This window comes from Apteryx mantelli, chromosome 1, assembly GCF_036417845.1.
Source record: "Apteryx mantelli isolate bAptMan1 chromosome 1, bAptMan1.hap1, whole genome shotgun sequence".
NCBI lineage: Eukaryota > Metazoa > Chordata > Aves > Apterygiformes > Apterygidae > Apteryx > Apteryx mantelli.
Window position 1 is genome coordinate 177,729,632 of NC_089978.1, and position 27,656 is coordinate 177,757,287.

The 27,656-nt window shown below is 36.1% G+C and overlaps 1 protein-coding gene across 1 annotated transcript in view; it reads right to left on the bottom strand.

Annotated features, from left to right (window-relative positions):
- Positions 1 to 707: 707 nt before the first annotated feature.
- Positions 708 to 27,656, bottom strand: part of PTPRQ (protein tyrosine phosphatase receptor type Q) — a 139,656-nt gene continuing 112,707 nt past the window's right edge. Inside the window, exons 53-63 of the mRNA XM_067289925.1 lie at positions 26,747 to 26,791; positions 20,100 to 20,126; positions 19,340 to 19,421; positions 14,656 to 14,746; positions 13,135 to 13,211; positions 10,544 to 10,678; positions 10,314 to 10,439; positions 7,946 to 8,094; positions 6,027 to 6,162; positions 1,750 to 1,873; positions 708 to 1,465 (exon numbers count right to left, since the gene is read on the bottom strand). Coding sequence (XP_067146026.1) covers positions 1,428 to 1,465; positions 1,750 to 1,873; positions 6,027 to 6,162; positions 7,946 to 8,094; positions 10,314 to 10,439; positions 10,544 to 10,678; positions 13,135 to 13,211; positions 14,656 to 14,746; positions 19,340 to 19,421; positions 20,100 to 20,126; positions 26,747 to 26,791 — 1,030 coding nt within the window. The 3' untranslated portion in view covers positions 708 to 1,427. The remainder of the gene's footprint in view (positions 1,466 to 1,749; positions 1,874 to 6,026; positions 6,163 to 7,945; positions 8,095 to 10,313; positions 10,440 to 10,543; positions 10,679 to 13,134; positions 13,212 to 14,655; positions 14,747 to 19,339; positions 19,422 to 20,099; positions 20,127 to 26,746; positions 26,792 to 27,656) is intronic.

Consider the following 27,656-nt stretch of genomic DNA (forward strand, 5'->3'; position numbering starts at 1 on the left):
TGTGTGCAAACCCCCACCCCCACCCCCCTTTCTAGGCTCTAAAGAGGTTTGTCGGATTTTCCTGAGCTTGTCCTCTCAACAAGGCTATGTATTTCTTCTTTCTAAACAGAATATAAGCTGGTGACTCTGAAGTCTCTTTGCTATTATATTTTCTGAAACTCAGATTCAGGTCACAGCTTTAGCATTATTCAGAATGATACATTTCTTTACACAGAGAAAGAAATGAGCAATGAAACACCCCAATGATATCAATCAAGCACTGCCACTTCTATGTAAAACCAGGGCAGATGGTATAATTATTTCTCTGTAGTCCTCCTACTCCACCAGTTTTTGCTTTGTTTCTCAGACAACAGCTTCCTGCTTCTCTCATTCCTGTTTCAGATCTCTCTCTGATAATGATTATCAGTGGGAGTAGAAGATGTTTCCTTTTATTAAATCCCCAAATATTACCTCACATACTTTTCAATGTCTACAGTGATTCACCAAAGCTCATAAAGGAGCAACAGCTTTTTTAGTTTATACCTCTGTGTTATAATATATTTTAGTATTAAATTTTGTGTATTCCTTGTAAATATACTATACAGTGTAACATTCAAGACATTTGAATAAATTATAAACATTCCATTACTCAGATGAGTCTAACATGCATTATAATATATAATAAATTTGCAGCTTTATTTTATTTTGTCTGCTTAACAAAAGTAGCAAGAATGTAAAATGCTTTCTTTAACACTGAACATATGCAATCACCATGTCTATTTAAAAAAAACAACCCACTGACTGTAAGGTAGCTTAAACAGCCCCAAGTGTCCCTGAAGAGCTACTGTGTGCTGTGTAAAAACTGAATAATCCTCCCTATGTCAGAAGGTGACTCTTCAGCTGTTCAGGATCATGAGTTGATATGCTACTACTCATAAAACAAGATTCAAAACACAAGAACATACATTTACGTAAAGATCACTAAGATGGTATTGGAATTAATCTGCAAGAACTGAAAACAACATTGAAACCGATCTAGCAAGAATGCTTCAAAATCAAAACACAAAGAATACAGCAAATTCAGCCCCAAATAAATTCACTGGGAATATGAAATTTTTACATTGTATTTGGCTCATTTTTCTTCTTTTACAAAGACAACTGGAAAAAAGAAATATGTTCAGAACACACTTTCAGTTTAAATACATACTGAACGCAGTATTCATATAACAAGCAGAAGTGCAGTCTCTGCAAAACTATTGCAACTCCTTAGTGCTCAGTGATCCAACTAAAATATATTTATGAAGGCACATTGATAGAAGAAAAACAGTTTCAATCATTTGTGTTTGTTTTAATCATCAGAATAGGGGAATTCACTTTGGCCCCTGTGCTTAAAAAAATATGACTTTGATTTTTAAGACCTTGATATTTTTAATATTTAGTTTTAATATTTACATGGTAGTTTCTTCCCATTCAAGCTCCACATCACCTACAAAAAAAAAAAAAGACATATAACATTAACCTACCTTTTAAATAAATGTTAACTAACAGCAGGTAACTTGGCTGAATTTAAAAGATCTCACTGGGAAAAAAGTGGATAGCTTGACCAATGAGTATTACCATGAGGGAAGTTAAAGGGCAGCAAAGTCCTAGAACTTTACACTTCTGAAGCCAACAAATGCTTGTTGCAGTACTCCTTTCTGCTTCTTAGCCTAGACATGTCAATGCACCTGCTATGAAAAAATAATTTTGGGACAATCTGCACCTACTTACCTTCCATGGCATCCAGAGAGTCCATCTTTTGCAGTGCTGAATAATTTACAAAACATATGGGCTGACTGCTTCCCTTGCTTGTCAACAAATCCAGTACACACTGATGCAAAAATATATATTGTGCCTGTAAGATGTGAATTCAAAGATGTTTGATTAGAAGAAAAATGTATTTCTAATAGTAAAAAACTTTTAATTTTTATATAAATGTCCAGATGTTCTTAAAGTAACTGCAGTTTAACTCAGCATTCTCAACACTTTGATAATCGTATCATATACATCTAACCTGATTTAATTAATTATGAGGTATATTGTGTTAAAATTTGCCAAAAGATGTTAATTCTTATGCTCAGTAAAATATATGAAATTATATTAAATGCAACTGAGAATAATAGGTTGTTCCACAATTTTCTGTAAAAGTTTGTTCTATGGGAAGATGTTTGATTATTTTTTGTCACTAGATTCAGACTGAAGATACAGTACCACATAAATGGAACACTTAAATATGAAAACTTTCCTCTTTCTAGCATAAAGAAAACCAGCAGGGTGCACTAAAATACAAAAGTTCAAGTAAATCTGCATGTTCTAGAAGCACGCATCATTGCTAAGAGCAAAACCACACTATTTTTAGTGTTACTTCTTAGACTGTGGCATCATTTTTAAGAGACTAAAATGCAAAGAGTGGGAAACTAAAGTTAATTTGAAACTTCCGAGGACATAGTAACTCCAGGTAACAATTACAGAAAAGAGAAAAATAAAAGGATGAAAACAGATAGAAAGAAATGGATTAAGCATATCTGTACATGGGAGAAATACTGAATGTTCAAAGACTTATGTACGTAGGTGCAGAGAATGAGCCAGATGACCCATATAAGTTTGACTTCTTTGACTTTTGTGCAGATAAATACATTAATTTATATTTTTTGCTCAACAACTGCTATTTTGTTTCAGAACTGTCAACAATTTTCAATTCAAGTGTCTCAGATTTATAAGAGGAATTTATTTACATGGATATGTCTTAGGGCCATGGCTCCAAACCCATAAATATCTAGAACAAACTTTCAAAGGCCCCTGAAGGATACAGTCAACAGGTTATTTGCTGAAACAATAGCATGGCATTACTTCACAGTAGCCTTTGTAGGTGGCTTGGAAAGAAGATGATAAACTTAACAGATCCACTGGACAAATATAGATTTCTAAAATGAAGATCTGAAGCGTCCCTGGAGTTTAGGTTATTCTAATTCAGAAGGCAGACTCTGAAAGCTCCATAATCTGTTGCATTCACAGGGCTACATGTGAGCATGTAGCAATGAAAACCTTAAAGCAGTATATCTGGGGAATGTATGTGTGCCAAAGTATTTTCCCAGTTATAATTAATGACATTCTTAATTATTTGAAGGTTTTTTGTATGGTTGGATGTGGGAGAGAAAACAAAAATTTCACTAAAGAGCAGGTTATGCACTTTACCTGTAGTCCAAAGGCAGGCCTTGCTAATGTACAGGTCGCCAAGCAGAGTACCAGGATACTGAAATTGTTATCTACGTTAGTGAGTTACACAGTGTCTGGGTACATTGTCAGTAAATGAAACCTGATCATCAGAATTACTTCAAATTGTCTGAATGGTCCCTCCCATGGCTTTCATCCATACCAGGAGTTAGTACAAAATGTGAGTTATTCCTTATAGACAGATTGGATGCAGCTAGCTTTTGTGGGGACTATGGTAACTGCAGAGATGTTTAATTGCACACATGTAGGACATTCTGTGCCAGTTGGCTATAGTACCAAAGAATGGCAAAAGGAAAAATATTTTGAAGTTATAAACAAGCAAAAATAGGTCTGAAAGCAACCAATTTTTATTTTACTCATACATCCTGCAAACAGTTTGACTGAGGGATTTGTAAACTGAGTTCTGGAAAGGACTGAGGCTCTTCTCTTAATATCTTCCATGCTGATCACATAAAATCTGAATTATAGACTACTAAGCAGTGTTTTATAACAGAACTGTCAGAATAACTTGACTACAGAATCCCTCATAAAACTTTGCAAGATTCAGTTTTTTTGGGGGTAAGTTTCAGTGCTGATCTGCACCTCATAGTCTTGCAAACATGAGCTAGAAATGACCTGTACAGAACAACCTGTCTCAGGATTTTGCCATGAATATACAGAATAAAACTTCCTGTCTTTGATTTTGTTTGAAATCAGAACTATGAGAGCATCTTCTATTACATTTTGGCACATCTTTTTCTAGCCTTTGCCAAAATATGTAAATGCAGAGGTGAGGAAAAATGAGGCACATTTAAAAAATGTGCACTGATCTTATCAAATGTCTTATTGTTTTAAGGTTTGATTTTGGGAGGCCTCTCATTACATTGTCTTCCAACCTTTGCCATATTTTCAGATGATTCTGTTTGCAGTCAAAAGTGTAAAAACAAAACAAAACAAAACAAACAAAAAAGCATTCATCAGAATTCGTCATCACAGGAAACTCCTGGCAATTGTTTAGCTACATCACGATGTAGAGAACTTCAGACTGTGATAGAAGTAGTTCATAAGCAGAAGGAGGAAGGAGGAAAAAATCAAAGCAATTGGTAATTAGACAGCACTTTACAAGAGACGCAGTGACAGTTTCATTTTTCATCACCACAAGGTCTCACAAAATCTATACTGCAGTTGCTGGAGAAGAGAGGTTAGTCTCCCCTCATATACTCTTATGCACTTCATATATTCTGAAATTATATGGAAGAGCAGAATTGCATTCCTAACAAGTCTCCTGACATCAAATCATTTAAAATCCATCAGCTAGGTAGATGGAAGTTCATCCCATGAACTTGGGATGTGAAGTTGGTAGGTCATGCTGTAGACCCGAATGGCTCAGGTAGCAGCCTTTGGGCTAGAACTGGTCTGCAGGAGGCTTGCCAGCCCACTGCCCCCTCCTGTGCTGGAGAGGCCCTGGCATGCGGTTCTGAGCTGCCAACACTCCCATGTGGGAGCAACGGGAGGAAAAGGCCCCACTAATGCCCCAGCCTCCCAAGTGGCACTTGGCCTACAGCAACGAAAAGGCTGGAACATCCAGTCCAACATTCAAGTTGCTACCATGTTTGCATGCAAGGAAAAAAATAAAATGAGCTAGGAACTGCTTCAAGAGAAAGTTTTTCAAGAGCCTGAACCAGCACTCACTGAAGGCTGATATGAGCAAGAAAAAATCTGTATTAACTTAATTGATATTAGGTGCATATAGGCAAGCTGGCTGAATTGACCAAGGGTTTATAACTTCTATTGTACTGTGAACTATGCTTCAATATAAGTGTTATTTCAGTGATATTTCCTTTTCCAGTCATAGTGGCATCCTGGGTTCTAGAATCAGTGTTGTTAGCTTCAGTTGTGCTAGAATTCATCCCAGATTTGTGTAATGATCCAGATATAACCGTATTAATTGCTTACAGTTTAAAAGTTGAAATAAGTCACTTGAGTCAGGATCATAAGACCAGCTTGCCTCCCATGGGATTTATAACCTCAGTTTCAAGCCTGCCCTGAATTAGATAAGGTTATTAAACCAACAGGAAGGAAAAGAGGGAGAGTGAATACAGCCAGATTTCCATTCCATTAGGCATTTAGGATCAGCTTTAAATTCTGCTGTTGCTCACTTCTGGATAGCCAGACCTCCAAGTACAGGAGAAATCTTTCTTATTCCTAGCAGGTCGCCACTAAGTGATACCAAACTTCTTAAGTCTGCCAGAAATGTGTTTATTTTAGATCCAAAACCCACTACTGCCTTGATTTTACATGTGCTTAATTTTATTCAGACATGTTATTTTATTTGGAGCAATTTAAAAAGAATTAAGGAATTATTAATGAGGTCAGAGGTAAAGGCATATATAAAGGTTTGGAAAACTGTGCGATACGTATGTACGAAAAATACAATTAAGCAGTAAGTAAGGGCAAATTAAATAGTGCATGGGCAAAACCATTTTTATTTAGCACCTGTTTTTCACCCAAAACTTGAAATGAACTTTCTCAAAGTCCTAGAAATTCTGCTTCTGGTTCTAAAAACTAAATATTTCAGCACTTTTTTTCAGAACTGGTCAAGACTTTGCTGGCCAGATTATAATTCAATACATTTAAAACATATGTATGATACTTGCAACCCAAATAGAAGTAGGAATTAGTAGAAAATGTGTTAGGCAGCTGATACTTATGAGATTTTCAGTTTAGTTTTGTAGGAGATCAGATAACTTTTTAACAACAGGAAAACAGAATACAAATACACTGTTATGTCTTACCAGATTCTGTACCATACACATTCTTTCAGTTCTTAACTCAGCTACAAGTCCATAGATATCCACAAAATCATGATCATTTATATGTTGGGTTAAATGGTCAAGTGCAATATAAACTCCTGTTCTTCCAACACCAGCACTGCAAACATAATACACATGGCAAAATAAAGTCTGCATGATGTTCATTGTTTTCTTGTATAAAATATTCCCTCAGAACTTTTTGGTTGAAGAAGATTGATTGTAAAAAGAAAACTTGGGAAAAATTGATGTCTTTTGCACAATTTACTTTTTTTTCCAGTCCCCTTAGTGAATGGAATCAAGTGACATCTGGATCTGAGCCATGTTCTTATTTTGATTTTATATCAGACAAATCAAATTAAATCAAACCTGCATAAGTGGAAAAATGACCCTACAGCTTTTCTGTGAATTTCTTAGAGCTTGCTGATTCAAAGAAAAGAAATCACAAGATATTGTGAAATTGAACTTGAATTCTGTGATGCCTTTTGTATTAAGGACAAACTAACATAGTATCTCGCAAAATATTAAAAGAAAATACTTTTAAAAGGAAGACAGAAGGTGGGTAGGACACACAGGTAGCTAGCATTGTTTTATTTAAGGGTTTGAAAATGAACAGGACTTCTTAAAATCACTACCAGACTTTTAGGCAAATAATGTAACAAATGCAGAGCATATCATTTCAGATAATCAGGAAATGTATAGCAAAACTCTCTTGAACCTGCAAGGTCTAATAAGCAGAATATAACAAATGAGTTTTCTGGATATGAGAACACATGTTGCTGCTTTACAATCACTGTGAATTTCAGCATGGGCAGAATAACTGGCCCATGCTGGTCCCTTTATGTATCTGCATTGTGAAAAGGGGTAAGATTCATTGCAGAGAGACTCCAGGCTATGTAAGTGTCCTCAGCATATGAAGATTCTATATTTCTCTCCTATATTAGTCTCTCTGGCCCCTGCAGTAGAGGAAAATGCCCAACTGTCAAAGACAACAATGTCAAACTAAATGAGAAGGAGGCTTCTCATCATTGATGATACCTGTAGGACACTGAGGACAAATAAAAGAAGCCTCAATGATAACCTCACTGGACAGATTTAGAGAAGAGATTTGTGGCACCAAAAACAGCTTTTCCTTCCACATATTTCCAGACTTGCGTTGAGTGAGAATGAGGCAAAGAATCAGGCCCAGGTCTCTCAGCTCGGATGATTAATTTGGAACATGCCCACTCAGTCAGTGGGAACACTGACCTGCATATAAAATGCGGACACACTCACCACCTTCCTGAAGATTTAGCCTTCCCCGCATGGTTACTCTTTGAAATAGCAATTTAAGGTTGTTCAGTATGACTTTAATGGGAACTATGACAGCTGAATACCTCTAAGCCATTTATTTAGGAGCCTAAATATAGATTTTAGTTGTTTACTAGCATCCAAGTTTGAAATCTGACATATGCAAACCCCTATTTCAATTTGTCATTCTTTCTAGCTCCCAAACAGTTTCTTCCTTGTGCTAATATGTGACATGTTCATTTTAAATACAATTCTAAATAATATTTCTCAATAAGAGGTATAATTGTAATGGAAGTCATTAAAAATCAATACAGCTATTCCTGTTGCTATTCCTCTGCTGACAATAAAGAGGAATCTAGTGGCCTTCTGGAAGCTGTTGGACTAACTCTTCCACAGATATCACCTCAGTGGGATTTCCAAGAGTGGAAAGACACATTGGTATTTCACCTCCTAGAAAGGACTGAGGAGCACCGCTAGAGAACCCTACACTGCTGCTCACGCTAGAGCCATTCTGTGCACTTAGTTTTCACTGCTCTTGTTTGGCAGCTTCCCTGGGCATTGACATGCATTTAAAATCATAAGATACTAAATAAAGTTTTGGTGAATACGTTTACCTGCAGTGAACCACCATCGGTGTAGTATCATGTGCTCGGCCTGCACGGATAAGTTTTACAAAATGGATAATTGGTGCAGTAGTTTCGGGGACTCCATGTTCCGGCCAGGAAGTAAAATTGCACTGCCGCACCATCATGCAGTCTCCATGCTGAAAAATATAAAAGAAGACAGTTTTTGCATCAGAGCTATGAAAGAAAATCCAGCAAGCTACATGTAAACTTCTCAGCAACATCACCTAAAAAAGGAAACTCAGAATAGCAAAATAACTATCAGATGTACCAAGGGATAATACGTGGTGCACACATTTTATAGCAATTTCTTTGAGGCAGATGGCATCAAGTCTGTTTCGAGGAAGTATTAATGACTTCAACCAGCAATCACCCTCTTTTTCACTTGAGTCACTATATCAGTGTAATTTGTAGATTACAGGTTGAAGTTTCTAAAGCTTGTCTAGAAGTTTAGTGGACTAGGCTGACATTTATTTAGGAGAAGGTTATTCCCCATTGGAATGGTTATAACCATTAGAATGGTTATTCCAATTCTGATCTAGTATGGTCAAGATAAACACAAATATGTTGGTAAACACAAATATATTTTCTATGTGTTCAATGCCCCCTTAATCAGAGCAGCAGCAACAGTAACTCAAAAACCCCAGCTGGTTATGACCTGATTTCTAAATTAATTTTTAAGGACATAAGAATAAAAGCACTGGATCAGGTCAAAGGCCTGTCTAGCCAAATATCCTGTTTTAAACAGTAGCCAAGAAAAAACATTTGGAAAATTTATAAAAACATGACAACAATGTAACAACACTTCAGCAGAATATGGTTTTAGTTCTTAATAGTCTGTTACTCATGAACTGCCTCAGTCAGAGATGGTGTCTTAAAATTAATACCACTGATGAGAATTTTCTTCCATTAATTTCTCCCTGTTTTTGAAGCCCTGTAAGTTTTTCTGCATTCACAATACCCTGCAGCAAGGAGTTCTGCAGTTTAATCAACTGCTCTATAATAAACCAGCTTTTTTTTTTTATTTTGAGCCTACCACTTACTCTTTTTAGAAACACTGAAAAAATGTGAACAATTATGTTTAACAAATACTTTGGGCATTATTATTAAAATTTATTAACATAAAAACAAAAGGACATTTTGGCAATAATTGTAAATGATTTGCCTCATACAGGCTTTTTACTTGCACTGGAAGATCATCAAGAATCCATCCATTTGTGGGTAGAAGAGGAAGCGCACTCCTATAACCAGCAATATGGCACATTTAATGGCATGCTCATAAATGGCATAATTTATTGTGCAGAACAGCTCAGCTACTGTAAATAGAGCACTTAGGCAATCCAGGCTATGCTTTGTTTTCTTTCCAGCCTCACTCTGGCACACACATGTGATTTCACGTTTACTGGCAAGTATTTTTAATCTAAAGAGTCCCTTTACCAGCCTTGGTTACTCTGTGTCTTATTTTAGCTAAAAAATCAGTTTATATCTTCTCTCACTGTCGTTGTTCCATTGTCCTATACTATGTGCACAACATATTCCTGTGGGCTGACAACTGAGACAATCACCTAAGTGGCATGTTCCTTTTGCTACATGCACATGTCACGGGATGGTACTGCATCTTTATATTTGGATAGCCGAGTTCAAGTCCTAGGATCTGGCTGCACTGCATATGGCACAGGTCAGTGTTGGGAGTGAGAAAGAAGACCGGCTTCATCTTGGGTCATTACATCCAGGATTCCTTTCCAAGCCCACCTGCTGGTCTGACTTTTGCTGGTTGCTAATTTTTCCAAAGAGTGGAAACTATAGTTGTGGATCATGACAAAGATTAACATCATCGCTGTACCCCCCCACCCCCCACCCTTCCCAGCAAAGAGAGTGGGAGTAATACTGATGACTCTCATTTATACTGGGTGAATCTCCTGGGGGTGGAGGCCAGTACTGCTGGTGGTACAATGCAAAACAGCTGCGCTACACCAGAGACTCTTGCCCTTTAATCTGAGAGGGATACATTCAAAGGGATTTGTCTGATCCCAGAATGGTTAGGATTATTCCTTTCTAGAAGAGACAACTGAGGTGTCCAAATAGAAACTTTGCCTCCCACCAGACCAGAGGTTCAGTAACCTTGATAGGCCCTTTGTAGCACATGGGACACATATCTGAGATCTTTGTGACTGAAACCTGAGAAAATTCTCACAAAAAGAGCAGGAATGAACACAAAATGCTCAGAAAACCAGGTGGTACATACACATTTAGGATTACAGGAAGAATACTGAGGGTTAGGTGGATGGAATGGAGCAAATCTGACGTTCTCCAAAGTATTGGATGTGTTTAATTCAATCAGCTTCCAGTTCTGGCTTACCCTTTCAATTTTCAGATCTCTGATGGTCCAGTCTATCTGAGTATCTTCCATCAATTTAGTAATCACTATATCCCCAAATACAGTCACTGGTTTATTATCTTCTGGCCAATACTGATGACATCTTATCTGCAGGAAGATGACTACTAATTAACAATGATCATATATAATCCTGACAGAAACTACATGTACAATTATATCATATGCTGTTAATTGGTACACTGGTAACTTACCCGTCCTTTTTCAAAACATTGTGTAAGCATCACAAGTGTTTTTGCTCTAGTCTCCCACACCATTCTCCAGAAATCACCCACTGTTCCTGGTAATGGTCCCTGAGTGGCAATAAACTCATTTGGACATAAATAGCCCTAAGAAGAAGAAAATATTTAATATATAGTGGTTGGTGAGGAAAAAAAGAGCTTGCATGTGACTCACAGTTGTGCCTATATCTACCATGCCTGCAGCTGGATCCGTGTCAGCCATACTAAACTGACTGGTGCAGGGCTGGCTAATCATTACATGCCAGGTGCCCATGGAAGCATAAGACAGTAATGGCATTTTTTCCACTGTGTAGAGCAGTTATGAACCAATGCTACAATAAAGTTTTGGAAATATCATCCTAATAAAAGTGCTATCTTTTAGCAGAGGAATTGCATGGACGTCACGGTCAGTAACTTCCATTAAAAAATATCTAAGTCTTTGTATTAGTCTTACTGCAGATCCTACATGAAGCCACAAAGAACTGTGTCAGGAAGAGGCCAACACAGTAGAATTAAAATAGTGCTAAGGACCAGTAGGGCCAGGGAAACTCCTGAGGAGCGATGCAAGTACTAGTGCAAGCTACATACCACACTGATGACCTTGTTGTTCCAGTGATCCTCAGGGATCTGCTGTAAATTAGGGATGGAACTTACTCAAGCAAATGATCTCTGACAGAAGGTCTTTGAGAAGCCTCCTATAGGGTTGACTTTTTTTCAGTGTTGGCTTCTTCTGTTTAATAATAATTTTATATTATAAATTGATGTAAAACTTGGAGAGAAGGGATTTTGTTGAAAAAAACCTGTAAATGCTGTCAGAACATGTGTTCTCACGGATCTGTATTTTCTTAAGGAAACTAAATGTACCCTGTAGAACTCTAAGCACTATACAAGACTGAAAGTAACAATAGCAATAATAAAAATGACTTTATTCTGTAGAGCTGGCAGTCTGTGGTATCACAGAACTCTGCTTGTTGCTCCAAAAAGCTGCCACAGTGGTTTATAGCACCACCAAAGCTCCTTGTTGGAATTACAGCCCTATAATTCACAGCTGCCTGTTAGTTATTTAATCTATAATATACAAAATAGGTGGCAGTGGGAAACTATGTTAATCCTCCCTACTTTAAGAGTGAGGTGAAGAACTGTAATTCAAGGATACAAGGCTCACAGCTGAGTTGCTCACACACACACACATACACATACACATGCACACAAGCACACACGTGCATGCACTTTGTATATTTACAGCTATATGCATTTATATATTTAAACATCCACAAATATATAGAATGAGAGCATTCAAAGGTCAAAGCTTTAGCCCAGAGCAATGGTAACATTACAGCTGTCCACTCACTGATGAATGGTGACCAAAAGCGAGATGCCTATATGTGGTAAAAACACACAAAATCTCAGCAAGGAACACTCTGCAGCTGTGGTTCTTGCTATAGGCTTTTTGGAAGTTGCTGTTAGTGCTCTGTTTCTAAGCCTTGGCATGTTAGTTAGAGAGAGGCAGGGTAAAGGCTAGGCCATGCTCCAAGCTATCTGGTCACCTTCTCAACAGTTCTGTATATAGTCCCAGAGCCATGTACCAACGTGGCATGGCTATTCTTTTCAGCTACGTGTCAGAATCAGGAAATTCCACACACAGGGAATAAGTAACTTTTGCTAAAGGGAAAGGAAGACACTGTTGAGATAAGACACCCATTCTCAGCTCTGCTGCTGATTCCCTGTGAACAAGTATTTCAGTTATTTGAAAAATAACTCTTTATTTCTACTAGCCATTGTATCATCTATTTAAACTACAGTCTGCATGTCTTGCTGTGTGTTTTTTCAGTGCTGTGTGCAAATGGGGTCTTGACCTCACTTCAGACCACTAGTCACTGCTACAATGAAATAAACGCGTAATTTTAATATGAGTAATATTTTGAGCTTCAACAGGACAAAAACAAGATAGGCAAGACTAGAGACAGAAAAATATAGATGAAAGAATTTATTGAGAACACAATTAGAAAATGGAAGATTTAGGAAGAAAGCCGAGGTTGAGAAATAGCATATTGGCTGCTTCTTCAAGAAGCACATTTACATTTTCCTCCAACATAACTTTCATACAATAATAAGGGCATACAACCCCCCTCCCATCCAAATTGTTAGCCCTTGTTATGAAACTGTTCAGTTCAGTTATCTTTACATTGTTCTTTTTGTATACAATAGCTCCAGCTGCCGAATCAAGAGACAAAATAATGCCTGCCTCTAAACAGTTGACCTCAGTGGAAGTTCCAAAATTGTCTTTCATGATAGCAGTGGGAGGCAAATTTATGTAAAGTAATTTGCTGGGCACAGTTTTGATTATTACCGAAAATCATTGCCCAACAATGAAAATGGGAGACTTTATATTTTTTAACTGGTCATGCTCAATGCCACACAATCACCTGAACAACACCATAGCAACAGGAGCTGTAATGAACAAAAAATTAGAATCCCATTCTTATTGCAAGTTCTTTTTTTTTTTGACTCTCTCTTGTACAAGAAAATAAAAATAGTAAAAATGTGGGAGACTTTCTACTTACAGATACATAGCTGGCATTAATGTAGTCAGATCCGGGAATACCAGCATCAGGCATCAGTTTTACTCTGTTGTTGTTATCTATCATGGAATTAAAGTCTAGTTAACTAAAAAGTTTATTTAAAAATCACAGACACATGTAACAAATATCCCTGGAGTGCTAAGAATTCAAAAATAATCTTAGTGTTGTTAATCCAAGAACACTTGACATAGTAGAACACTATTTACAGTGATTATTTAATCAATGTCTATTATTGTACAGTCATCCTTTAATGTCCCAGATATATTTTAATATAATTCTTTTTTATTAAAATGGTGAATGCCCCCAAACCTCAAATTTGATGTGTATGGGAGGATCTTGTGCCTAACAGTAACCAGTTTTCTTTAAAGGATGCTGCTTTAGCACAGGCAACCTCCATATGAATCAGACAGCAGGATGAGGAGATTGACAATCTTTCCTATATACTTGGTGTCTAGGTCATAGAATTGAGCCGGATCTTGGCACTTTAAAAATTCTCCTTTATATAAGGTAAACTCATTATTACAGAAAAGTTTGGTTAAAAGAAGACTAAATAAAAAATGAGTGAGAGTTTCTGATTTGGGCCCACAGTGAGTATGTAGAAATGATGAAAAACAGGAAAGATGTCATAGGTGAATAAGTAAATGCTGAAACCAAACATTCCAAATGTTGATGGTTGGTCCTCAACTTGATTAAAAAAAATGAGAATACAAAGTTAACGATTTATGAAACTCATCTGTCTATATTTTATTGTGTGCAATGAATATGAATTTTTAGTGACTGTAATTTAGAATATGTGTAAAAGCAAAAGTAGTAGATAACAGAAGCAGCTGTTCTGAAAAGTTAATAGCACAAAACATAGCATTATTAACCAAGGAATGCCATGCTCTCCATCTCACATCACAGCTAATGCTTAAAATAATAATGACATTTCTTGTCTTATTAACTGAAAAATGAAGCAGTGTTGAGTACAGAGAGACAGACTGCTGTCTCCTGTGATAAAATCTAGCCTTGGCTTATAAATTATCATACACTCACTCTGATCTTCTATGGAACCCTTGCAGCACATTTACACGTATCCACAAGAAAGCATACCCAGGCTTCTGGGGTAGCTGAATGTACAAACATGTAGATTTTATATGTTTAAAAAATCTACTTCTCACTAAAGGGAGAAAACAGGAAGAATATTAAAGAGTTTGCTACATGGGTTGAATTACAAAGCTAAGAAACTAGTCAGGCTACGGTTTCTTGCACTTGCATTATAAAGCCTGTGAGAGCAAGTTGAAAGCAACTTTCCTTAAAAGTTACTTTCTTAAAAAAAAAAAAAGCAAAAATGAAAACAAAAACATAGACTGCTTGACAGAAATTCAGAATTTCATAATGTGGACATCATTGCATTAACATATCAAAGACAGATCAAGCAAAAATACAGTTGCATTCCAAATATATGCTGTACTATCGTAGGTAGAGAGCAAAATGGAGGAGTTGATTAGTAAACACACATACACGGCTTTATGTTTGCGAAACGATTCTTAGACCTGTTCCAAGGCAGATCAGCATCTGTTGAAGCAAGGTCTTCAAGAAACTTGGGAAGCTCCTGTAAAGGAATAATTGCTTGTTAGCAAACCTTTGCATTTTACCAGCAGTAAACACCAAAAATGGATCAATAGCAATTTCCCCTGAGACAATCACCCCAGTAAGAGGAAGGCTCTTTTAGTTCTGCAGCACACTGCATTTCTAAGAACAGCTGGAAGCATTACAGAAGCATTTCACCTCACTGTCAACCCTAGTTACATCAGCAATGTCAGATGCAGCACTGCAGAAAATGCTGTCAAGTTGAACAGTTAAAGCTTACATGAACTTTCACCTTAAAAGTCTGGATAAAGTCAGCCTGTCACCTTTTGTGTTTTTTTCCCTCATCTTTTCATGAAGTCGCATATGTGGTAACCATGTCCTACTGACTCAGCCTTATTTCTGAATAATGCCTTTTCCTAACTCCTGGAGCTTGGGAGAGCTCTTGCCACAGCATGAGAACTGATGAGCATTTAATCAAGTCGAGACAACTGGCAATCAGTTACTGTTCACGGGACTGTGTCTGAAAGGGGTGGGAAGAGTTATTTTTGGTTGGACCACACTTTCATAACTGGTCATTAGTTCTATCACTCAAGGTCAGAGATGGCTAAATCATTCATATTGAGGAATTTATTTGATGGGGGGGGTGTATACATAAATATGTATAATTTCCCAAGCTGAGTAAAACAGTGGAAACAATTTCATGACTTGTTAATGGAGGCAACTTATTAACGTGATGATCTCACAACAGGGATGAAAGAATAGAAAACTCTTAAAGAAGCCAGAATTTAGCCAATTTGTTCTGTTCCTGTGTTATCAAGAACTAGACTAACTTTAATAATAATTTTCCTCATTCGATAAATGTTACATGCAAGTTTCTTTCAACTTTTAACTAAGATACAAATGAGATCTGCCCATCGCTTTGAATCTGTATAAACAAAATTTTGCATTTTTGCTATGTAATCCACTCCACTTTGTCTTTTAATCTTACTGACTAATCTCTACATGGGCTAGTTCCAAATGTAGGGCAGACAGCCCTACAATCAGATTCAATGTTAATTATTTTCAAGTGCTCTTTTGCCCAAGTACTTGAGACAGTTTCCTTTCGAGAAATAAAATTTAATGAGCAAATATTAGCAAAACAAAAAAAATAAATAAATAAAAGAGGTCATGAATAATGGAAAAAGCATGTGTTTTTTATTCCAGTGATTCTTCTTTCATTCTTAATTCAAATATTTTGTCAGTTGTATTTGATGGATTTTGATGGGTTCAGATATTAAGAACACCATCTTTTCAATATAAGCATTAACAAAATGTGATAATTTAAAAATTGACATAATGAACCAAATCAGTAATCCATCTAATCTGATATCCTATTTCCTACAATGGCAAATGCCTGACATACAGATGAGAGCTCAAAACCCTTGAACTGTATCATGTGCAATATTATCCCCTGGGAAATTTTTTTTTATCACCAGTTGACAAAAAGTCCAGGGCCTGAAGCATTAGGACTACTTTGCTTTTATAATTGTATCCTTGATAGTATAGCTGCAAGTGCTTTTCAACAGGAAGAGAAAGATGGTTTCATGATGAAAGCAAAGGACTTTAAGTCAAGAGACCTTCCTAGCTCTGACACATATTTCCTGCGGGAAAGAATTAGGGGAAGAATTGCAGAGAAAAATTAGACACTCATCTCACTTTGAAAATTAACAAGGGACTAGTTCCCATCCATGCCCTTCAAAATCTCTTTCACTATCTATGGTTTTCCAGGGATGAAAAGTCTCTGATTTTACCCCCTTCTTCTGAAAGGAAAATTTCTGAATTAAAAACGCCTTATAAATGAATGGCTGACACTATTCAAATTATATCAGTATGTTAAAGAACTAAACAATATGGTCAATAGATTTGAAGTAAATATAAAGCTAAACAAAAGACTGTAACATACTATAGAAAATTAAATATTTTAAAGTAATGTACTTATTATTTTAGAATCTTGTCTTTGAATCAACCTCTGCCATACTTAGAGCAAATTTTTTCTACCTGTTCAGCTGCTCCTCTCTTTTTTCTCAATACTCTATTAAAGAAGTAAGGCCCCAATCCTATGACTGAACCTAGAGAAAGATCCCTGTTCTCTGACAGAGTGGAGTGACTTCTATGAATTCCTGTCAGGATTTGATAAGAACAGTAAAACATAGCCAAGGATGGAGAAGTTAAAATTCCCCCTATTCAGAAAGCTGAAACTCTCTCACAGAATTTCTGTCATTGGATTTTGCAGGGAGGAAGAAATTTGATAAAATGTCTGTGGCATTTTGTACGTGTATGGGTCATGGCAGACCATATCACATGCATGGCCTGTGAACTTTAACTTGCCTCATTTGCCTCATTCCTGTGAGTCTAAGCTTGCCAGTTAATTAGTACAGAAGTAGTACTGTTGTACAGTACTCTGTAGTCAAGAGGAAATACAGAAGCAGACTGTGTTGTTGTTGTAATGATGCTCCCATATCTGAAGGAGTGCTTAAAGGTCTTGTACCAGTTCTCTGCATCAGTATGGATTTCAGTCTAAATGGTTATTTTCAGAATTGGAGAAAGACTATTTGAATTCCCAGATTCAATAACAATTTGTTGCAGAAACTGTATTTCTTTGCAGACTCATGAACCTTTTAAATAATTCATTTGCATTAAGTTTACCGTAGAACTTCATGGTACTGTGGTGACATCTGGAAGTATTTTGCTTTTTTATTAGTGCTTACAAAATGTATTATAAAACTCTGATAGAAGTATTTCTGTTTCAGAGATTTACCAGTTACTAGGAAACTTGATTTCCCAAAGGCATTAAAAGATAGTATCTCCGAAAAAGCTGGAAGTTTGAAGATCAGCTAGGTGGTACCCAACATCAGTTACTGTGGCTCCCTACTGTTTCTTTAGACTTGTCTTTTCTGATCAGCCATGGATCCAGATCCATTCTCAGATCCAGATTCTCTTCTCATCATGTTGACGCACAAGCCCACTTGCACACGCGGACTGAGATCAGACACGGACTGAGATCACACATGGACTGAGATCAGACTCTGGAGATCTCTAGGCACTGCAGCTATGTCAGTCCAGTAAACTAAATATGCCCAGGAATGTCCCTGGATTCCAAGACTAGCTGAAATGGAGGGAGCTGCATCTATGCTAGCAAAGCTGTTGATTATAAACTGACTACATAATTTTAGCTAAATGAGATTTCAGCTACTTGTATTTGTCTAACTTTCAAATGGATTGCCAACATTTCTACTTGATAAAATACTGTTATTAGTTTTAAGTTTTAAGGCATTACAATGCTGTAATGTTTATCCCAATGTGGTTCACACCTAAAAAAAGTAATAGTAGAAATTTTCCAGTGATGAACATTAATATGTGAAAATGTTATTGCTAGTAAAGCTTTTCATCTGTTCAGTCATGCATAATATAATTATAATCACTCTTGTTCAAGTGAAATAACACTTCTACTCTTGGAAAAAAATAGTTCTCCTTACTTTATTGCTCAGAGAATTTTATGGTGCTTTTTATTATTAAATCCAGACCAATTCTATTTAAAGAGCATAACCAAAAAGCTGTAGGAAATACCATTAATCTTTTCACACTTTTGTTGGTTTTTCCTTAGAGACTGAAATATTATAATCTAGCAGAAGAAAAGCCAACTGTTGAGTCTTCAGTTTTGCTAATCCAAATGCTAACCAATTTATGGTAAATCTATAAATCCAAAATAATAAAGGCACTGGAGACTGACAAATTATTTTTGTGAAAGCATATGACTCTAAGTGTTAAAAATGATGACGATGATGATGATAAAGGTTCTGAAACAACAATAAGAGCAGAGATTGTTGAGAAAAAATATGATAACAATAAAAATGCTACTTAACAAAAACAGTGAAAACTTTGAGGTTTAAATTTGAAATTATATATGCATTATATAAATGTCATGTATATTTTGAAAGCTGGTGGCTTTTAAGAAAGAAGCACAGGCTTGCTAAGTTGATCTATTCACATAAGAAGATGGAGACTATTCTCAAGAGCAAGATGGGTATGACCTATTATTTGTAAAGGCGTGAAACTACTATGCATAAACTTTACACTGTCCCTACTGAAGCTTACGAAAGAAAAACACTCCCGAAGTCCATGGCAATACAACTAGGGCTTGACCATTTTGCCAAATAAATGCCAGCTGTGTTTTTGGGGTCATCATCACTCAGGAAAATGAGCTTATTTAAAGCAATTAAATATATTTGTGTAGATGTAGACAAAGTATTTCTAAATAAACTATTCTCAATTGAACTACATATGCATCACTATATATGTAAAAACATTTAAATATTATGGGGTTCTTGCAAAGATGGGAGTCTAGAGAAGATCACCTTTTGCTGACACTTAGGTGAATAATTCTGATCAGGTTGCACTGTAGACTGCACAATCCAAATCAGTGTAATATTACTTTCTAAACAATCAACCTGGTAATTGGGTATTGATTATCAAGGCCAGAGTCCTCCACGGCCTTGCCTGCTTAAAATGGACATGAAATGTGAAACATGAAACGACTGAAGGTCTTGCGATGTTGTGACAACTGCTAGCAACATACCGAAAATTCTTCTTGAAACTTTAGGTTGTTGTTTGTGCAAAGCTCTTCAACATGTTGTAGGAAGGATTTCTTGCTTATTGGCCTGAAAGTAATGACAGAGGAATTAGAAACCTATGGGGGATTTTTTTGTCATTGCTTCTAATTTTTATTTAACTACAGTTCTTTATCAAACAATATTTTCCAGTTAAATAGCAATGGATATTTATGAACAGAAAATTATAAATTGCTTATAGCATGCTTATTTGATTTATTTTTGATCACATAAAAATAAAAGCATTTTCTCCCTCTATTGTTTCTCCTCATCAAATTTTTAAGTTGCTAGTGTTAACAGTACTGCTGGGTAGGATTTTTTTTTTTTTTTTTAGGCAACAGCACTACAATGCAAGGTTTCAACATTAATGGAAGTTTTGTAAAGTTATCATTGCATTCTGAAGTACATAATTCTTCTTTGTCGCACAGAAAACATTTTATACATTGCAAGGCTTTAGACATATAAAATATTGCAGTGACCTCATTCTCATAATGACATGGTTTTTAAACCCCAAGGAGTTTAAATATCCCTATATTACTTCCCAAGCTAAAACACAGACATGCAGGCTTCACCCCAGAGAGAGAGAAGGCATTTCTCCAGTTACCATGCAATTAGTCATGCTTTTATGATTTATACGCGGCTTGGAGTTTTTTCTAATAAACATAGAAGAGGGAACCACACATTAAGACTCACCAGTGACCACAATATAAAAATTTTTAATCAACTTACTTGATGGATTTTCTATAACTAAGTAACCTGCAACAGAGATTTTTGTTAAATGTAGCAAGCTGTGAGTTAACCAATAAAGTGCATGTTGATAGGTTTTATATGAAAAATTTAAGTTGGAACCAGATTTATTTCTCTAATGGATTCAAATACAATAGTACTTCAGATATCTTGTGTGATTGTCTTGCTTAGTTTTTAACTCATGAACTGATAGATATTGTAGCAACAGTTTCTATGATTCTCTTCAGATCATTTTACAATGTTCTGGACTCATATGGGCTGGGGAAATCCACACCTCCAGCACATCACTTAATGTCCATTGACACACTTCATTATACACTATGCACTCAGTGTCATTCTTCTAAGGGCAGTTTCAGAGATCAGGATGGGTTTCAGCTGACTGAATGCTGACACCTGAGCTAAGCACTCTAGATTCCTTTTATAATCAATGAAGAGAAATAGATGTGATTTCATCTCATCTCAAGCGGATATCTAAAATAAGTCACAGATGAATCATGCCATTAATGTGACTATTTGTGCCCAGTGAGCTTAGGATGACTTGCTGAATTTCATGTGCATGAAGCTGGGTGAGATAAATTTTATTTTCAATGCTCAATCTAGGTAGCATGGCTAAAGATTTGGGTTCCAAATGATCTTGTATCCCAGGGCATCCAGTAATTCTGGAAAGCTCCAGAAACCTACTTAGCACATACGACTTGTGGTTGCTCAGGATGTTTTTAAAACTAATGGAGGCGTTACAGAAGCCAAACAGCTGGGACCAAGATTTTAAAAATGAGTGCCTGTTTTTAATCTCCATTTTTACATACTGGCCTAACTTCAGTTATGTTTCTGGTCCATAACGATTTTGAAAACTGTGCTACACATTAAATCTTTAATCTGATCCCACAGCAGGTTTCATGAGGATCTGCAACCTAAGATCCATTGGTGGGGAACTTTCAGATGGCCTTGAAACCTGGTCATCAACAGCACCTCTGAATCCTTTCCCAGAATGTCTCAACATTACGGATTTAGAAGCCCAATTTCAGGCCCTCAGTCTCCCAGAGCTTGTCTAAAAGACCAAGACAAAAAGTTTGAAATAATACATTTTAAAAGATAACTTGTCCCTTCAGAAAAGCTCTAAGTATACCTTTTACACGTATCTCTCCAAAAATCATACATGTTTACAAACAAATGTTACAGAAACTATTCTATAGTACAAATATAAACATCTACTACTGCTGTAATTTTAGTAGGAAAGACAATAATTTGCTTTAAAAATACTTGGTTTTATGAAGTTATTAATAAATATTTAAAATATAAACTAGAGAATAAAATGTGATCAATACAATTTTTGAACAATTTATTATTAAGCATCAGAGAAGTTAATTTCAAAGCTACTAAAGATGCCTTTGTGGTACATACTTTGTTATGACAATTTTCTTCAAATAAAGTGAATTGGCTACAAAAGACTTGGGTTAGTCTCACTAAAGTAAAAAGAAATTTAAGGATTCACATAAAAAGGCTCATACTCAAAATGCTCACTTGGACAACTGAAGAAAAGCTTTAGACTGAAAAAGAAAATAAGAGGGAAATACAAAAGCCAAAGCATGAAACTCTTTATTAATGGAGAATATTTAGAAATTTAGCTAGTGCTTCTTGTATCACTTATGTTGCTTGTGTTACCTGGCAGATAAAACTACCTTCTAGTAACACTGGCAACATTAAAGAGCTCAAGTTTTCTCAAGGAGAAAGTATTCTAACTAACTGTACTGAGCACAAATACATTTGCCTTTGAGCAGAAAATACTATTTTCCATAGGACTTTTTCAGGACAAAACACTAATCAGGCACTGCAAAGAAAAAAACACCTGTTTTTCCTTATAATTAGCCTATCTTCACCATAACAATAGAATAAAAGTCATCTCCCATTTGATCTCCTAGTAATTTGGGGGATACCGTTGGTTTTAATCCTCTGGAAGTGACAGCAATTAGAGGCTTACTGCACTGTAGTTCCGTCATTAGGGAATAAAAATTACATCTATACTGCACATAAGCAACCTGAATATGCCATATAGTGCTTCAGTGCTGAAGGTACACAGATCCAACAGCAAAGAACTTAGAGACAAGCAGCACCTTTAACGCAAACTTACACAGTAATATTTCCATTTTTATTTTCGTTCAAAGCAGGGAAGTGAAGTGCTGAAAAAGCACAGAAAATGAACTAAACAGTCAGTCCTACATATGGTGCTTTCTAGTGCATTTTTAATATTATTAACAGGTGACTTCTTTTTAAGACATAATCTTATGTTACCTTTCATAAGCACTGAACATTTTTAAAGAAATAAGGCACCTATAGTTTGACACTTCAATCTATATATGGATAACGAAATGAAGAACTTGATTTTTAGAACTCCTGAATTCTCACACTTCTGTTGGTAGCAAGTGCATATTACGGTGGCTTGGCAGCTTAGAAAATAAGAATTTAATCTAAATGCTTACATGTAAGTTAATATCTAACTCAAAGACTGTGGCAAAGATGTTGGCTTTGCTGTGTAAGAATCTTTAGAAGGATTGAACTGTGCGCTCGCTACTGGCTTGCAAAAGACAGCTATGCTCAACGTCAGCATCAGGCTTCAAAAACGAGCATATTTTTCTCAGTATCTTGAGAATGAAATATGTAGCAATAATCTTAAAGCATTTCATTAATGAACAAATGCTGGTCCACCAGTAATTTTGTTCTCCATGTTTGCCAGTCTTCTGTATAAAACATAAAGATATAGATATTGCTATATCTTGATGAACATAGTTTAAAATCAAACTATGAAGTTGCAAATTTCCCTATTTCAACTGGACAGTTCAAGATTCCCATTTGCTCTGACTTTGAAACCAGGAAAGAAAAACATTATCTAAGATAAAGAATGCTTTACTGCTTTAAATCTGATTTGCTTTTTAAACAGTGTATTGTTTCATGTATGGGATTTTTTTGAAGTCTATCAAAAATCTGAATCCCACTCAGATTACTTATGATAGAGCTAGAAAGAAGCCATTTATTTGTGTTGGCAGTGGTAACTGAAGACCATATTGTCACACAGACTCAGCTTTCTCTCTGGGTCAATCATCTGAAATCCACAGGGAATTAAAACTTCTTCCAAATGAAAAGCAACAGAAATGAGTATGTAGGCAAAAGGCTTAACTCAGAATCACCATTGACACTTGCTAGGAACAAGGGAAGAACTAATTTTTAGCAAGTTAATTGAAAGCAATACGGAGCTTAACCCCTCCTGAATGTTCAAGGGCTATGGAAAGAGAACACATTTTCATTTCTTCCATTGTACTAGGATATATACAGTCTTAAGCCTTGTACTCTTGGGATACAAAGCTCAGGGAGTCTATTAGTGATAGCTGATTCCTGAAGGGAAACTTGTTGAAGAAAAAGGTAAGGCAAGAGCCATGCAGGCTGGCCTAGGAAAAGTAATGTGTGTGCAGAAGTGTTGTCTCAAGCACAGACACCTACTGAATGTAGAATATACAGGAAGGGTGAGACGAGACAATAATTTAATATACAATACTTTTTCCATGAAGACCTCTAAATGTCTGGTACTTGCAAGGGTTACAGGGTCTGTACTTAAGGAATATTTCTTCTAGATCTGTTTTCTTCACTTGCCTGACAAACTCTTTTAAAGGGAATGAAACAAAAGCCTCAGAGCATCCATTACAAGGTGTAACTTCTGAAGGAAAGTTTTAAGAAACAGGGATGTAGATGGCTTTATCCTTGCAGCAGAAACCACTGTGAAAATAGGGTGTCAGGTAAGATCTCTGTCAGGTAAACATCTGGAACAAGGAAGAGTGATTTGTCACTAACTACGTAGGCACTGAAAAGTTTTTGACAGAATCCATTCACAGCAGATAAGTGTTTGTCTTGAACAGTGGACTGTTGAACACTGTGGACAAGTTACAAAAAATAAGTGATGAGAGGCCCCAGTACATGTATAGTTAGTGTGCTTTGTGAACTGATGTTTAATCCAGTCAAGACTGATAGGCTGTATGTTTAAAACATAGTTTTATTTTTTATATTATTGCCTGTCTCATATCATCCCCATCATCATGGAAACCAATGTATTTCTTAAACATTCAAAGTCTGCATTTTAGATTCATAAAGCAGATCTCATTTTCCACTGAATTTGGTAGAACATAAATCCCTGAATGCCTTCTGAAGCTAGGTCTCATTAATTATTTGCCTCACAAAAGCTTTCTGGGAGATGGCATATGTGAATCAGCCAGTATTAGTTATTTTCAGAGACTGATGTTTTTCAAGTAATTTTTTTTCCTGATGACATTCTTTCAAAAATTATTTCAGGGACTGTGATTTGCCATGAGTTTCCCAATTTTAAAAAATGTTGTCTCAAAAAAAAGTTTCAAAATTGGCAAAATGGGATGTTTGGCATTTTTAAATTTGATATTTTTTCTATTTAAACTGACTTTCCATTTAGTAATGAAACCTAATTCATACTAAAGAAACAGTTATAAAAATGTATGAAATAAAATGTTTCCATTTAAATATATTAAATTTCTACTGAGTTCTGGTTCATTAAAATTTTCAAGCTTTTGAATTTTTGATATGTTGAGAATGAAAAAAAGCTATTTCTGAAGTCTTATTCTTACAGAAAAGGAAAATTTTCTTCTACTCCTTCCTACTTATTATGTGGTCCCAGCAGTACAAAGTTTCCAAGAGCATGAGCCCAGATCATAGGGCATGATCCCCTAAATATGAGAGAATGTCTGGGTAATAGAGGGAAAGACAGTCAAGAAAGATCTCAGGGAACAGGTTAGAGGATCTTAGCTCTGTGGATGAACTGTGTCAGCCTCAGGTCCATGCCTTTACTGATTTATAGTAGCTAAAATGATATATAATATACCAGCTGAGAAATGGCAAAACACTTGGTTTCCAAAGCATCTCCTTCAAATGAGCTCTGAATGGGATGATTAGTAGCTGCAGAAAATATCTATACTGGTCTTTTATCTTTTTATCTTTATTATAGGGTAGAAAACATATTTAGTTGGACAATTAAAATAATTTCAGCTCATTAAGTCCTAACCAAAAATTACAAACAAGATAGCCTGGAAAAAGAATATGTCAGTCTATTTTTTTCTGATAAACTTATGGGATGCCATGAATTGAAACTGGCATTCTGCACCCCAGGAAGCTTTCAAACACAGCTGAGACAGCTGACTAAATGCGGCCAACTCATGAAGGATAAGAAAAATGCATGACCTGAAACTGATTGACTTCTGGGTACCTAAACCCTGAATGCAACAAAGTTCTTTTTTGGCATAACTGTGGAAGTCTGCAAACAAGTAGCAAAAACATTTTAGACATCTGGGTTTGCAGTAAACTGCCATGATGCATACTGCCATCCTTTTGCCAACTTCTTGATACAATTCCTCCCTATCAGGAAGGATTTATCTGTATGAAAGACAGCATTAGAGTTCCTTAAAATCTCTCTTTTGGCAATAAGCTACTGACATTACCAGAACAGAATGTTACATATACTGAAACATTCTTTAAAACTTAAGAAAAATTCCTAATAAACTCAAAAGCTTTGAGCAGAGCAAGGATATCTTGTCCTTTCATTACTATACCTAAGTCATCTAGTTGTTGATTGATTTCTAATAGAAAAGATGGCATAAGTCTTGTCCTGAGGAGCTCTCATTCAGTCCCCACACTTCAAACTTCCACAGTTTGTCATAATGTCCAACAAAGGACCTGAGCAAGGACCCTGCTGTAGCTCCACTGCAGCTATTGTTTGAAAAAACAACAACAAAAAAAAAAAATTAGCAGCTGCATCCTACAACTTACAAGAATGGCCTAAGACCAGAATCTTTGCTAGTAGCTGTAACTGGAATGGAAGAAGGAAAGAGAGAAAAATACAGATGGAAGGATATGGCAAACTGTAAGCCAAAAATGTGAAACTGATTCACTAAAATAAGGGGTGATGTAACTAAAACTGCTGAAGCACTGTTCAGTAAAGGCCTTGCTGTGCATAAATCACATAATGAAGTGCACATAAGTATGAAATATTATACTTTGTAATTACCCTGTAGAGTTTGAGACTGTACAAATCCAAACTGCACGTGATTTAGAAAGGAAAGAGGCAGAATGTACTCTTCAGACTGATACAGGATTTGACCACCTGAGTATGTTGCTGAGCTTGTAATGGTGTAAGTACAAAACAGCTGTAGCATATTGAGTACAAAAGGCAGTTGAGAAAATAAGAGAACTTCTCTTGAATGCATACATTCTAACTCCCAAAGGAAAGTATACAGCATGTTTCTTATGTCTCATTCACATTACATTTGCTTCAAGGATGGAATGTATATATCAGTCTTATATTATCATAACTTGTTATAATTTCCATGCAAAAATTGCTCTGATTTATTTTAAAACAGTTGTGGAACTGTTGTACCTTAACACTAGGGACTTAAACAGGATTTCATGATGACAAATACCACTGTTTGTTTGTCATTGGTATAGCTGCAAAGATTGATATTTCATTTTGGTTAACTATATCATTCAATATAGCATGGTAGCACACAGGTTAAGAGAGCAGAATGGAAAACACGCCATGTTGCTTCAATAATACAAAAACTTACTGGATGACAAATATCTCCTTGCGTCTAAAGAAAAATGAAGAGTATCTGGAAGTAAAACCCATTAACACTTTAGTATATAAACAAAATGAGTACTAGTCTTACTCAGCTAACAGTATGGAAACAATACCATTTGAAGATCCATCAAGATCATTTATGCAAATTACAGTTATCATGATGCAAGGGCACAGTTCTGCCTCCAGAGAACATATTCCACTACCATTAGCAGGTACTAAACAATGTTATTTGAATGACATGTGACCCACACAGAACATACCACATCCATTATGTCAATGATTTCCAGATGATTCATAGTATGTTTTCTCATCTGTTACAAGCAGCCATTCCTGTGTGCACTATTTTGAACAGGTTTATACATGCAATCAGCTTACTCTGTGCCACACACATAGACTTATACACACTCAAACAAAACAGGTCAACAGCTACAACCTTTCATCTTCCAGCTATTCCTAGCCTGTAACAGTAGGAAGCCTGACTGCCAGGGCAATCCTATTTTAGGCTTCTCATCTTTAAGGAGATTGCCTACCACAGTGTTTCATCTGTGACACAGCAGGGAAAATAGAGGTAGGTAAAGAATGTTCATCCAATGTTTCTAACTCTGCTGGATGTCATATATTATTTAGAATCATCATTATATTTATTTGGTGAATAACAGCCATATTTATGGCAGTCAGAAAGAACACAGTCTGTTTTCCTTCTGATAAATATCTGTGACAAGATTCTCTGTCACATAGAAAATATGAATAGCCTGGACTTACTATATACCGTTCAAGGTGTGGATGTCAAGAGAGCCAGTGTGCTGAGCTCCACAGAAGCCCAGCTGCTATGCAAATTCCTTTGTTTAAAAAAAAAAAAAAAAACTTTCTAAATGTCAGTTAAACAATGATAGATT